The 13,537-nt window shown below is 45.0% G+C and overlaps 1 protein-coding gene across 1 annotated transcript in view; it reads left to right on the top strand.

Annotated features, from left to right (window-relative positions):
• Window positions 1–13,537, top strand: part of LOC121293846 (Na(+)/H(+) exchange regulatory cofactor NHE-RF1-like) — a 112,675-nt gene that overhangs the window by 95,753 nt on the left and 3,385 nt on the right. The window contains exon 5 of the mRNA XM_041217243.1: window positions 11,624–11,740. Coding sequence (XP_041073177.1) covers window positions 11,624–11,740 — 117 coding nt within the window. The remainder of the gene's footprint in view (window positions 1–11,623; window positions 11,741–13,537) is intronic.

Raw genomic sequence — 13,537 nt, 5'->3', positions numbered from 1 at the left:
ATCCAATTAGGAATTCAGGAGAAACGTCTTTACACGGAGAGTGGTGAGAATGTGGAACTTACTCCACAGGGAGTGGTTGAGATGATGTATTTGAAGCAAACTGGGTAAACAATGAGGGAGAGAAAGGAATAGAAATATATGCTGATGGGATTAGATGTAGAAGGATTGGAGAAGTTTTGTGTGGAGAATAAGCAGTGTATAACTGTAGACACGTTGGGCTGAACAGCCTCTCTTTGCTGTGCAGCTAATGTATTTTTGTGTTAAGTGCTCTTGATCTCTTTCTGTGATAGAACTCCCTTGATCTGCCTGGTACAGTTTCCTTCCTGTTATTGTTATGTTTAAACTGTTACAGAAGTTGCAAAAAGAGAACTTCACAGAGATTCCTTGTACACTCTGTGCTGTTTGAAGGCTGTGTTACTTCCCTGTGTTATCTTTCTTTATTGAGAAATCCTCATAGTGGCTGGTGCTGAATTGTGATGATTATACAAATAAAACAAGTAACCATAATTCATAACATAGTGAAAGACATCATTAAAATAAAAATAACACATCAAACAGTAAAAGGATTGCACAATTACACTTATTCAGCTTACAAATAATTACAATATGTCACAAAATGCAGACCTCCCTAATTTACAGAACAGCAATGAAAGGTCTACTGCATTCTGCATTTTGTATTAAAGTCCATTGATCATAAATTTCACGTTGAGTTCATTAAATTCCCAATCATTTACATCCTATTTCTGAATTTTATAAAGTAGTGGATTGTTCTGTCTTATAGTCTGTCCATTCTATATCTCACTTGCAGAATGGTGACTTCCCTGCTCAATTCCATCTCCCATTTACTGATTGTGGCGAGAGACAGTGGCAATGGCAGGTGGGATTTGGGAGTTTCTAGTAAAGTCCAGACAGAGCTTTTACCACCTTTCAGCAAGGGGACACTTATTCACTCATTTGTGTCGGAGTAGTATTGTCTGATGGTGTGGTAATCTGAAGTGTAATATATCTTTAAGAAGAATGTTGTAATAGAAGATCACATGATCTTATTATCCAATGACAGAGTAGTGCAGGCTACCTTTGTAGTCGGTAGTGAGTAGTCTAGCGTTAGAGTCTGTAATGTAGAGACAGGGCTTTAGTTGTAAATACACAAGTGTAGCTGCTGAGTTCCTTTGTTAATAAATAGAATGTGTTCTACATAAGGACTGTCTGCTTCTCTGCTCTGTCTGTGGTACCGACTCAGTCATCCCAAAAGAAATGTGCAACATGGATCCATTAATCCAACTAAACCAATGACAAGGATCCAAGAAACTGGTGGCGAGGTGAACAAAGCAAGGAAGGACGGGAAAAAAAGCAAGAAAAGCGAGGAAGGAAACCAAGTGAACTAAAATCAGGCCGCACCTCGCACGGTAATTGTAAATAGAATTTCCGTCTTAATCATCGAAGCAGTCCCCTCGGAGCCTGCCACAGTTTGGAAGAGTTGATTCTTTCCACCCAGCGGTGGACAATTTGTCTCATTATGTTGAATGCCTCGCGTTCTGTTTCCAAGCTGATGACATTGTTGGGGTGGAGAAGAGGCGAGCGACCCTCTTATCCACGTGTGGGAGCAAGACTTATGGATTGATATGAAGTTCAATGGCACCCAGTGCCCCGGATTCGAAAAGTTTTGATGATTTAGTGAATCTTGTGAAGAATCATTACCAGCCTAAGCCTTCGGTAACGATGCAATGGTTCAAATTTAACTCGAACTCCAGGGGAGACAGTCGCTTGTTATGTGGCAAGTCTGAAATGATTAACAGAATATTGCGAGTTTGGTACATCTGTAAATGAAATGCTTAGAGATCGTTTGGTGTGCGGTATAAATTCAGAAGAGATTACTGTCTGAAACAAATCTGGATTTTCAGAAGGTGCAGGAAGACACACTGATTATGGAAGCCGCAGTGAGGGACTCGAAAACCACACAGGAAGCACAAAATGGCACTGACCTCCACCTTGGGTGGGAAGCCCTAGCCAAAAAGGGTACAAAAATGCACAGCTGTGATGAGAAGCAGGAAGCAGCCACAGCTCTCAGACAAATAAAAAGAAATGATTTAGCAGCAAGAACGTGGAATATTGGTAACAGAAGTGGAAGCAGACAACCTTGTAATGAATCAAAGTTTAAAAATATCAAACGTTTTTACTGCCTTTGAAACAGACGCCTCATGAGTCATTGCAATGGACTTACAATCAAAAGAAAAAACCCCGTGAGATCCATAACATAGAAGAGCCTGAAGTAACAGATTCGGATATTTGTTCATTGTATATTTTAAAGGTAGGAAGAACAGAACCAATCAATGTAACAGTGAGGGTGAATAATAGGCCTATTAGAATGGAAGTGGATACAGGAGCTTCCACTACAGTGATAGATGAGCATACTTTTAGATACCTGTATCATGGGGAATGTAAATTGAGTTTGGAAGAAACAGATGCCAAATTGAAAGCATACACGGGAGAAGACATCAAGATCAAAGGCAAGGTTATTGTACAGTACGAAAGTCAATCAGTAAAATTACCCTTGATGGTGGTAGCAGGTGAGGGGCCAAGTCTCCTTGGATGAAACTGGCTGAAAGAAATTAAATTGGATTGGACTGAGATCTTCCAACTGAGAGCCACTGGCTTCCCTGAGCTACTACAAAAACATGCCTCAGTTTTCCAAGATGAACTCGGGAAGATTCAGCGGCTACAAGTAGAAATTCATGTTTACCTAGACTCTACCCCCCCCCCCCCCCCCCCCCCCCCCCCCCCCGTACCTTTTGCAGTACGGGAAGAGGTAGCTGCTGAAGTGGACAGATTATAGTAACTGGGAGTGATGCGACCTGTGCAGTTCTCGGAATGGGCAGCACCAATAGTGCCATAGCCCAGAGAACAATGGAAAATTTACTGCAGGGACTGCCTCATATTGTAGTTTATTTAGATGATGTCCTAGTGACAGGGCTCACTGAAAAGGAGCATTTGGCAAACTTGGAAGAAGATTTGAAGCATTTTTCATAGTTGGGGAAAAAAAAGAAAAGTGTACATTCCAAGCGAAAGAGAGAGTCTATTTGGATCACAGGGTAGATGTACAGAAAGAGAGAGTCTATTTGGATCACAGAGTAGATGTACAGAAAGAGAGAGTCTATTTGGATCACAAGGTAGATGTACAGAAAGAGAGAGTCTATTTGGATCACAGGATAGATGTATAGAAAGAGAGAGTCTATTTGGATCACAGGGTAGATGTACAGAAAGAGAGAGTCTATTTGGATCACAGGGTAGATGTACAGGGCCTCCACCCAATTGAAGAAAAAGTGAGAGCAAATAGAGAGGCACCAGTACCAAGGAACACCCCCGAGCTAAAATCATTCTTGGCGATGATCAGTTACTATGGATGCTTTTTACCTAATTTGTTGATAGAATGGCCACCCCTGTATCACCTACTCAAGAGAAACCAACGTTGATCTTGGCGAACACCACAGAAAGATGCTTTCACAAAAGTGAAACAGCTGTGGCATTCATCCACCCTATTGGTACATTTTGACCAAAGGAAAGTGTTAGTTCTGACATGTGACGCATCCCCTTATGGAGTGGGAGCAGTGCTCTCCCATTGAATGGATGATGGCTCAGAACGACCTATTGGATATGTATCAAGAACACTCAACATAGTGGAAAAGGGATAGAAAAAGAAAGTTTGTCAATCATCTTTGGTGTCAAGAAATTTCATCAGTATGTACACGGCCGTCATTTTACAATCGTTTCAGACCACAAACCTTTACTAGGCTTGTTCAGTGAAGACAAGACTATACCACACATAGTCTCAGCAAGAATACAGAGATGGGCATTGATCCTGGCAGTGTATGAGTATACTTTCATCCAAAGGCCTAGAAGTCAGATTGCAAACGCTGATGCACTTAGTCATTTGCCTTTGAAAGAAAACGATGAGGATGTTCCAGTTTCTTAAGAACTCGTTTTATTGTTGAACTTCTTAGATTCATCCCCGGTATGTGCTAGACGGATTAGAGATTGGACAAATCGAGATCCAGTCTTATCCAAAGTACGAGAACAAGTTCTTCACGGTTGGTCACAAGAACAGGAATCTGACGAAATGAAACCTTATTTTAACAGAAGATACGAGATAACCAGCTGGGAGGATATCTTATTGTGGGGAGCTCGAGTGATTGTTCCTCCAAAAGGATGAAAACCTTTGTTAACTGAATTACATAGTGCGCACCCAGGTATTTCCTGAATGAAGAGCATAGCACGTAGCTATCTATGGTGGCCTGGAATGAATGGAGAAATAGAGAGCTTATTGACAGGTTGTATGCAGTGTCAACAAGAGCAAAAGTTACCTCCAGCAGCTCCGTTACACCCATGGGAGTGACCAGGAAGGTCATGGGTACGATTGCTTATTGACCATGACCTTTTATGGGAACATTGTTTCTGCTCGTTGTTGATGCCTACTCAAAATGGATGGATATATATGAAGTAAAGTCATCAACATCATCTGCTACAATTGACAAGCTACAACAAAGTTTCGCCATCAGCGGACTACTGGAAGTGGTCATATCAGATGACGGCACAGCGTGTACAGAGTGCTGAGTGTCAATGGTTTATTGGCCTCAATGGTATTACTCATTTAAAAATTTCATTCCACCCATCATTGAATGGACTGGCTGAGCGAGCAGTTCAAACATTCAAAAATGATAAATTAACTGGAGACTCCATAGCGACCAAGTTAGTAGGTTTTCTTTTCCATTACAGAAATACCCCTCACACGACAACAGGTGTCACACTTGTGGTATTGTTGATGAATCACTGCCTGAGACTGGGATTCAGCCAAATTTAGGGGGGCGAAGGTGAAAAGGAGTCCGAGAAGTCAGAAAATTGTACATGATTGGCATAGCCGTGACTGGAAGTTTACCGTAGGAGAGTCGGTATAGGTATATGTGGAAAAATCTTGGTGAAGGACCTAAGCGGTTATCAGGTGAAATAAGTAGTTACTGGACCCCTCTCTTACCATGTGAAAGCAGACGACTGAATCATATGGAGCCATATAGATCATATGAGGAGGAGAGAAACAAAGTATCAGGAAATGATTCCTCCAGTGTTCACAACTGGGTCAACATCTCCTGTTGAAGGAGCTCATCTTGAGTGTAGATGTGTTTGAAGGATCGGCTGGACTTGCAGGAGTTGAAGAAACAGATTTGCAGGTGCCCACCGTAGACTCATGTTCGGACAACATCAGAAAAGCAGGTTCCTGGCAAAACCTCTGAAGCTGTGGAGCTGAGAGGTTCCACACGCATAAGGAAATCCCCAGAAAGGCAGAATTTATAAATTACATATCTGTGTGAGTACTTTGAGAAAAGTTGTAATTGTAAAATGTATTTGAGTAAAGTAGGAGGAATGTGGTAATCTGATGTGTAATATATCTTTAAGAAGAATGTTATAATGGATGAATCACATGATCTTATTATCCAATGACAGAGTAGTGCGGGCTACCTCAGTAGTCGGTAGTGAGTAGTCTAGCATTAGAGGCTGTAATGTAGAGACAGGGCATTAGTTGTAAATACACAAGTGTAGCTGCTGAGTTCCTTTGTAAAGAAATAGAATGTGTTCTACATAGAGCAGATCAGCAGGCTGTTCTTGTCTGTGGTACCGACTCGGTCATCCCAAAAGAAGTGTGCAACATGGATCCTTTAGTCCAACTAAACCAGTGACCAAGGAATGAAGGCATCTGTTGGATGTGGGAGACATTTCAAATTATTAGGGGATATGGGGCAGAAGCGGCTCTGTGGTGTTAGGTTGGTATATGGAGTATATGGTTGGGTATGTGGAGTTAGGTCACAGATCAGCCACAATCTCAATAAATGGAAGAACAGGCTCAAGGAGTTAAATGACCTTCTCCTATTCCAATTAGATTACATGTTCAGTTCTGGGCACCATATCTCAGCAAGGATATGCTGTCTCGGAGCACAGACCCTGCAGGATGATACTGGAGCTTAAAGAGTGTAATAATGATGATAGGTTCCATAGACAAGGCCTGTGCAGGCTTGAGTATAGAAGATGAAGGTGCAGGAAAGAGGGGTTCCATTTCGTGGGGCACTGCCATCAGTATTGGAACAGGAGGGATCTGTACCGTTGGAACGGTCTCCACCTGAACCGATCTGGGGCCAATGTTCTAGAGAAAAAGGTAAATAGGGTGGTCAACAGGACTTTAAACTAGAAAGTGGGGGGGAAGGGAAGGCTAAAACTCCAAGAATTATGACTAATGGGAAACAAAGCAGCAGGTTAGAGTGTGGGGGGTGGATTCAACTTCATGGAAAATTATGAAAAAACTGAAAAGAAAGGAGAGCCCAGGAGAGGCTATTAAAGTCTCCAGAACACAAAATAGGACAGTGTGTTTGGAAAGGGCTAAGAATCTAACTTCAAGCACATCAGATAAAGGAACGACAATGAGAAAGTGGATGGGAAGTACAGGACTGAAGGTGTTGTATCTGAATGCACGCAGAATACGAAATAAGGTAAATGAGCTTGTGGCGCAGATTGAAATTGGCAGGTATGATGTGGTGGGCATCATGGAGACATGGCTGCAAGGGGATCAGGACTGGGAGCTAAATATCCAAGGATATACACCCTATCAAAAAGATAGGCAGGTTGGCAGAGGGGGTGGGGTTGCTTTGTTAGTAAGAAATGAAATTAATTCGATAGCAAGAAACCACATGGGGTCAGATGATGTAGAATCTGTGTGGGTAGAGTTGAGGAATCGCAAGGGTTAGAAAGCCATAATGGGAGTTATGTACAGGCCTCTGAACAGTAGTCAGGATGTGGGGCACAAGTTACACCAGGAGATAGAAAAGGTGTGTAAGAAAGGCAAGGTTACAGTGATCATGGGGGATTTCAACATGCAGGTAGACTGGGAAAATCAGGTTGGTAGTGGATCCCAAGAAAAGGAATTTGTGGAATGTCTACGAGATGGCTTTTTGGAGCAGCTTCTGGTGGATTCCACTAGGGAACAGGCAATTCTAGATTTAGTGATGTGTAATGAGGCAGATTTGATAAGGGAGCTTAAGGTGAAGGAACCCTTAGGAGGGAGTGACCATAATATGATAGAATTTACCCTGCAATTTGAGAGGAAAAAGCTGGAATCAGATGTAATGGTATTACAGTTGAATAAAGGCAACTACAGAGGCATGAGGGAGGAGCTGGCCAGAATTGACTGGGAGATGAGCCTAGCAGGAAAGACAGTGGAACAGCAATGGCAGGAGTTTCTGGGAGTAATTTGGGTGACACAGCAAAAATTCATCTCTAGGAAGAAGAAGCATACTAAAGGGAGGACGAGGCAACCATGGCTGACAAGGGAAGTCAGGGACAGCATAAAAGCTAAAGAGAAAACATACAATGCGGCGAAGAGCAGTGGGAAACCAGAGGATTGGGAAGCCTACAAAGACCAACAGAGGACAACTAAAAAAGAAATAAGGAGGGAGAAGATTAAATATGAGGGTAAACTAGCCAGTAATATAAAAGAAGATTGCAAGTGTTTTTTTTTTAGATATATAAAGGGTAAGAGAGAGGCAAAAGTGGACATTGGGCCGCTGGAAAATGATACTGGAGAAGTAGTAGTGGGGAACAAAGAAATGGCGGAGGAACTGAATAGGTACTTTGCATCAGTCTTCACGGTGGAAGACACGAGTAACATCCCCAAAGTTCAAGAGAGTCGGGGGGCAGAGGTGAATATGGTGGCCATTACCAAGGAGAAGGTGTTAGGAAAACTGAAAGGTCTGAAGGTAGATAAATCACCTGGACCAAATGGATTACACCCCAGAGTTCTGAAGGAGATAGCTGAAGAGATAGTGGAGGTGTTAGTGGTTATCTTTCAGGAATCACTGGGGAGGGTCCCAGAGGACTGGAAAATCACTAATGTAACGCCCCTGTTTAAGAAGGGAGTGAGGCAAAAGACGGGAAATTACAGGCCAATTAGCTTGACCTCGGTCGTTGGTAAGATTTTAGAGTCCGTTATTAAGGATGAGATTTCAGAATACTTGGAAGTGCATGGTAAAATCGGGCAAAGTCAGCATGGTTTCATCAAGGGGAGGTCATGCCTGACAAATCTGTTAGAATTCTTTGAGGAGGTATCGAGCAGGTTAGACAAAGGAGAGCCAATGGATGGTATCTACTTGGACTTCCAGAAGGCCTTTGACAAGGTGCCGCACAGGAGGCTGCTCAGTAAGATAAGAGCCCATGGTGTTAGAGGCAAGGTGCCAGCATGGATAGAAGATTGGCTGTCTGGCAGGAGGCAGAGAGTGGGGTTAAAGGGTTCCTTCTCAGGATGGTGGCTGGTGACTAGCGGAGTTCCGCAGGGGTCAGTGTTGGGACCACAACTTTTCACTTTATACATTAATGATCTAGATGAAGGAACTGAGGGCATCCTGGCTAAGTTTGCAGATGATACAAAGATAGGTGGAGGGACAGGTAGTATTGAGGAGGCGGGGAGGCTGCAGAAGGATTTGGACAGGTTAGGAGAATGGGCAAAGAAGTGGCAGATGGAATACAACGTGGGGAAGTGTGAGGTCATGCACTTTGATAGGAAGAATAGAGGCATAGACTATTTTCCAAATGGGGAGAGAATTCAGAAATCTGGAGTGTAAAGGGACTTGGGAGTGTTAGTCCAGGATTCTCTTAAGGTTAACTTGCAGGTTGAGTTGGTAGTTAGGAAGGCAAATGCAATGTTGGCATTTATTTCGATAGGACTAGAATATAAAAGCGGGGATGTGCTGCTGAGGCTTTATAAGGCTCTGGTCAGAGCACACTTAGAATATTGTGAGCCCCGTATCTCAGGAAGGATGTGCTGGCCCTGGAGAAGGTCCAGAGGAGGTTCACAAGAATGATCCCAGGAATGAAAGGCTTAACATATGAGGAACGTTTGAGGACTCTGGGTAGATACTCGATGGAGTTTAGAAGGATGAGGGGGAATCTGATTGAAACTTACAGAATACTGAAAGGTCTGGATAGAGTGGATGTGGGGAAGATGTTTCCATTAGTAGGAGAGACCAGGACCCGAGGGCACAGCCTCAGAGTAAAGGGAAGACCTTTTAGAACAGAGATGAGGAGAAACTTCTTTAGCCAGAGAGTGGTGAATCTATGGAATTCATTGCCACAGAAGGCTGTGGAGGCCAGGTCATTGAGTGTATTTAAGACCGAGATAGATAGGTTCCTGGTTGATAAGGGGATCAAAGGTTACGGGGAGAAGGCAAGAGAATGGGGCTGAGAAACTTCTCAGCCATGATTGAATGGCGGAGAAGACTCGATGGGCCGAATGGCCTAATTTCTGCTCCTACGTCTTATGGTCTTATGAATGGGTGATGTAACTGAGGTGTATGGGATGATTAAAGGATTTGATAGGATTGATAGAGAGAAAGTATTTTCTCTGGTGTAGGGGAGAAGGTGGGGTTCAGAACCTTAAAGTTAGAGCTTGGCTGTTCAGGGACAATGTCAGGAAGCACTTCACATAAAGGGCAGTGGAAATCTGGAACTCTCTTTCCTCCCACCCCCCAAAACACTGGCGAGGCTAATTGAAACTTTCAAAACTGAGATTGATGGATTCTGTTAGCCCAGGGGTTAAGGGTAATGGAACCGAGGCAGTGAATGGAGTTAAGATGTAGATCAGTGTCGATCTAAGTGACATAGACTGAAGGGGCTGACCTCCCTCCTGTTCCAATCTTCTTAATTGTTGTCACGGCTATAGCCAGCCCTAGCAAAACAATGGATAACATTGTGAGGTGATGGAAAAGGCTGTCCAATTAATCTATAACTGTCCATCTGACCCACTCCTAGTGACTCTCAATCCCTCACTAATCTAGTTTTGCCAAGAGCCCCTCTACATAAGTGCTGGCTGACCTGTGCAGTAAATGCTCATTCTGCTAATCCTCATTCCTGTTTGGTGAGTCCATAAAAACTCTTTGTGCATCAGAAATATGACCCGAGATGTGGCTGCTGTATCTTGAATGCAAACTGTAATTATGATATACTAATAGTTATTTCCTGCTAAACAATTATTTAGAACTTAGACATTGCTCTTTTTAAATGAGTTGCTGGCTTCCTATGCCCTGTTACTAAATCCCTGGGTCAGCTTCCAGTTTCCCAGATAACACAAACTATAGCTGTCAGTCTCTCAGTCCCTCACAATGGGGGAATGATAAACTGTTGGACCCTCATTGGCCTACTGAAAGCTGGCTCAAGACAGCTCAGCAGGGAGTGATTGATCTACACCCCAACAAGAGATAAACTCTGACCCCAGGCAGTGTCCACTGACATCCTGTATGGAGAATATGTAACACGACTGAATCAGTAAACCCAGACGATGAGAGTTGGAATTCCACCAAAGGTTAAGTTGTGAACCTGGTAAGTTATGGGTTAGTATCAGAGGTGCAGGTTGATGGGTGTTCAAAGCCCAACTGGTTCAAAGAAGGAAACCTGCTGTCCTTACCTGGGTTAACTGATGTAGGACTTCAGACCCACATCATGTGGCTTCAGAATAGGTAATAAATGTGACCTTTCTCATGTTGCCCACATCCCAAGATCAAAAGGGATGATCCTGACCCCTCACACTGCCTCTCAGTATTTATTTCCAGTTCAGGCTAGCCTGCAATCTCATTCTCATCTTCACTCTTTGACCTTTAGCTCTGTCTCTCTCTGTCTTTCCTCACTCCTCCTTCCTTGTCTTGGGGGAGGGGAGAGGTTGTATAGTTATCTGACAATTTGGTAATGCACAAATGTAGCTGGACCTCAGGAATTTGTGCAGTGCCAACAATCCAGTGATATCAGACTGGACCGCTCCCCATTGCCAGTGATATCAGACCGGCCAGTTCCCCCCATTGCCAGTGATATCAGACAGGCCTGCTCCCCATTGCCAGTGATATCAGACTGGCCCGCTCCCCATTGCCAGTGATATCAGACAGGCCCGCTCCCCATTGCCAGTGATATCAGACTGACCCGCTTCCCATTGCCAGTGATATCAGACCGACCCGCTCCGCATTGCCAGTGATATCAGACTGCCCTGCTCCCCATTGCCAGTGATATCAGACCGGCCTGCTCCCCATTGCCAGTGATCGATGTACTCTGCACTCTGAGCTTCCAGCCAGGAAGTATAACCTGTTTCGCTGTAGTTGATCAGCCCATTGAAGCAGATTCTCCCACTGGATTCTGCAGTTCAATGAGCAGCTCACAGGCCTGAGTGAGGTGGTGGTGGGGGGAGGCCCAGCCTGGGTTTGCTTGTGAGGCTGGGTCTGATTCCAGCTCTGGAGCTCCCCACTTTAGCAGTTTTCTTTTCACGTTAGAGAGACAGATCCATTCAATCCTCCCCCTCCCCCCGCTTTTACCTCGCATTTGAGATGGAGGAGGATGTTGAATACAAAATGCTCCAGCCAATCTCTCCCATCTTTACCCCTGGACTTCAGCTCCTGATTCAGCAGAAAGGAGCTAGAAACTGGCCGAGCAGAGGAGAGAGGCTGTGGTGGTCTTGGAGATTCCTCCCTCTGGCTGCGTGTGTTTGTTTTGGTTATTTTTGTTGCTTTTCTATGAAGTTAGTGATGACTGACCACCTCCTCCCCATTCACAGGCCAATGGGAACATCTCTGCAGAAGTGACTCCCACATCAGCACCATCTTCGAATTCATCATCCTCCCCATCAACTCCAACAACTCCAGCCAGGGATGAGAGTGCCCAGATGGTTGAGGTAGATTTTTACAATTGCTTATGACAGTGCTTCCCAAACACATTCCCACTGTGACCTGGTTTTAATGCTTGAAAATTGGTGTGACCCCAGAGTGAGTAGAGTGGGTCAGAGGGTTAGGGGCTGTTGTTGAGGTGGGGAGAATGGTTTTGGCCACAATAGTTTTGAAGATTCTGGGGCACACATGTAATGGAGCTTTGGACTGTCCCATGTTCAAAATAACGCCTCCATTATAAGTGCATCCAAAGATGACCCTAATTAGCCAATCGGAGCATGGAACGGAATAGCCAATGAGGGCACTGAAACAGTGACCAATCAGGGCAGTGAAAACCTGTCCCCTCGATGACCCATTTGCGGGGGGAAATTCACATTGACGGTCACCTTTGCTGCCTTGGAGCTTGTGATCCCAATGATCTGTTGAGGTCACGACCCAGGACCTGGGAGGCCTGCCAATGACATGTTTCCTCTGTTAGAGCAGTGACTGAACTTCAGAAGTGCAGATATGTGTTGAGATGGTGAGTGCTGCTGAGGCCTGCTCTCTATGAACCTGGCAGTGTTGGTGAAGTGTGGCTGGGTCATGTGTGGGTCTGATGTCTCCCACACCAAAGGCTGCACCTTCACTGAGGGTTAGTGGATGCTGCAAGGAGCAGGGATGGCTCCCAGTTGGGGCTTTGTGACTCCGAGTCTAATGGCGCTGCCTTTTCTCCAGCCCCGCACAGTGCCAGCTGCCTCAGTACAGGTTTGAGCTGAAACACTGTGTTCCTGACCAGTGTTTGTGTTATAACCTGAAGAGTGTAAATGCCATTCACTGTAACATGTTTCTTATTGAATGGGCCTTATTGAATGTGAAATCCTAAGTGAGATAACCTAATTTCCTTGAACTTTGACCCCACAGAGTTCAATCTGGGGACAGTAGCTGATCATTGTTGTACGGCTGCTGCAATTATAGCTTCAGGACCACTGGGTTGGGGAAATCCTCAGCTTTCTTGTTTTCCTGTTCCTTGCAATATAAGGGAACACTGCATGAATAAAACACATAGCTGGATCAGTGATGCACCTCGTAGTCGACTTGCCAATTAATGTTCATTGTCTGGCAATGAAGACAGCAACTTGATTGAGGTTCTGATGGATTGAAAGGACCAAAATCTTCAGGAGAGGTGGCAGGCTAGTGATGGCTTGGGGAATAACTCTTTAAATTTAACAAATAGTGATGCAGTACTGAGTGATTGCTGTTGGGTTGTTACCCTAACGAAGGGCAAGGGGTGCCTCACCCTGCCCTCCTCCCTCTGCCCCCATGCAGATCCCACATTTTATCAGCTTTAAGCTCAGTGCTTAGCAACTCTCACCTCTGAATCAGAAGCTATGGGGATTGAAGATGAGACTCAAATTCATAATCCAGGCTGACACATCCAATTCAGCGCTGAGGGAGCGCCGCACTGTCGGAGGGTCAGCGCTGAGGGAGCGCCGCACTGTCGGAGGGTCAGCGCTGAGGGAGCGCCGCACTGTCGGAGGGTCAGCGCTGAGGGAGCGCCGCACTGTCGGAGGGTCAGCGCTGAGGGAGCGCCGCACTGTCGGAGGGTCAGCGCTGAGGGAGCGCCGCACTGTCGGAGGGTCAGCGCTGAGGGAGCGCCGCACTGTCGGAGGGTCAGCGCTCAGGGAGCCCTGCACTGTCGGAGGGTCAGCGCTGAGGGAGCCCTGCACTGTCGGAGGGTCAGCGCTGAGGGAGCCCTGCACTGTCGGAGAAGCTGGTTTTCTCATGAGACATTAAACTGAGATCCCATCTGCCCTGTTGAATGTATG

The sequence above is a fragment of the Carcharodon carcharias genome, chromosome 22, assembly GCF_017639515.1.
Source record: "Carcharodon carcharias isolate sCarCar2 chromosome 22, sCarCar2.pri, whole genome shotgun sequence".
Lineage (NCBI taxonomy): Eukaryota > Metazoa > Chordata > Chondrichthyes > Lamniformes > Lamnidae > Carcharodon > Carcharodon carcharias.
Note: the sequence above shows the minus strand (reverse complement) of the source record. Positions and strands in the feature narration are given on the sequence as shown.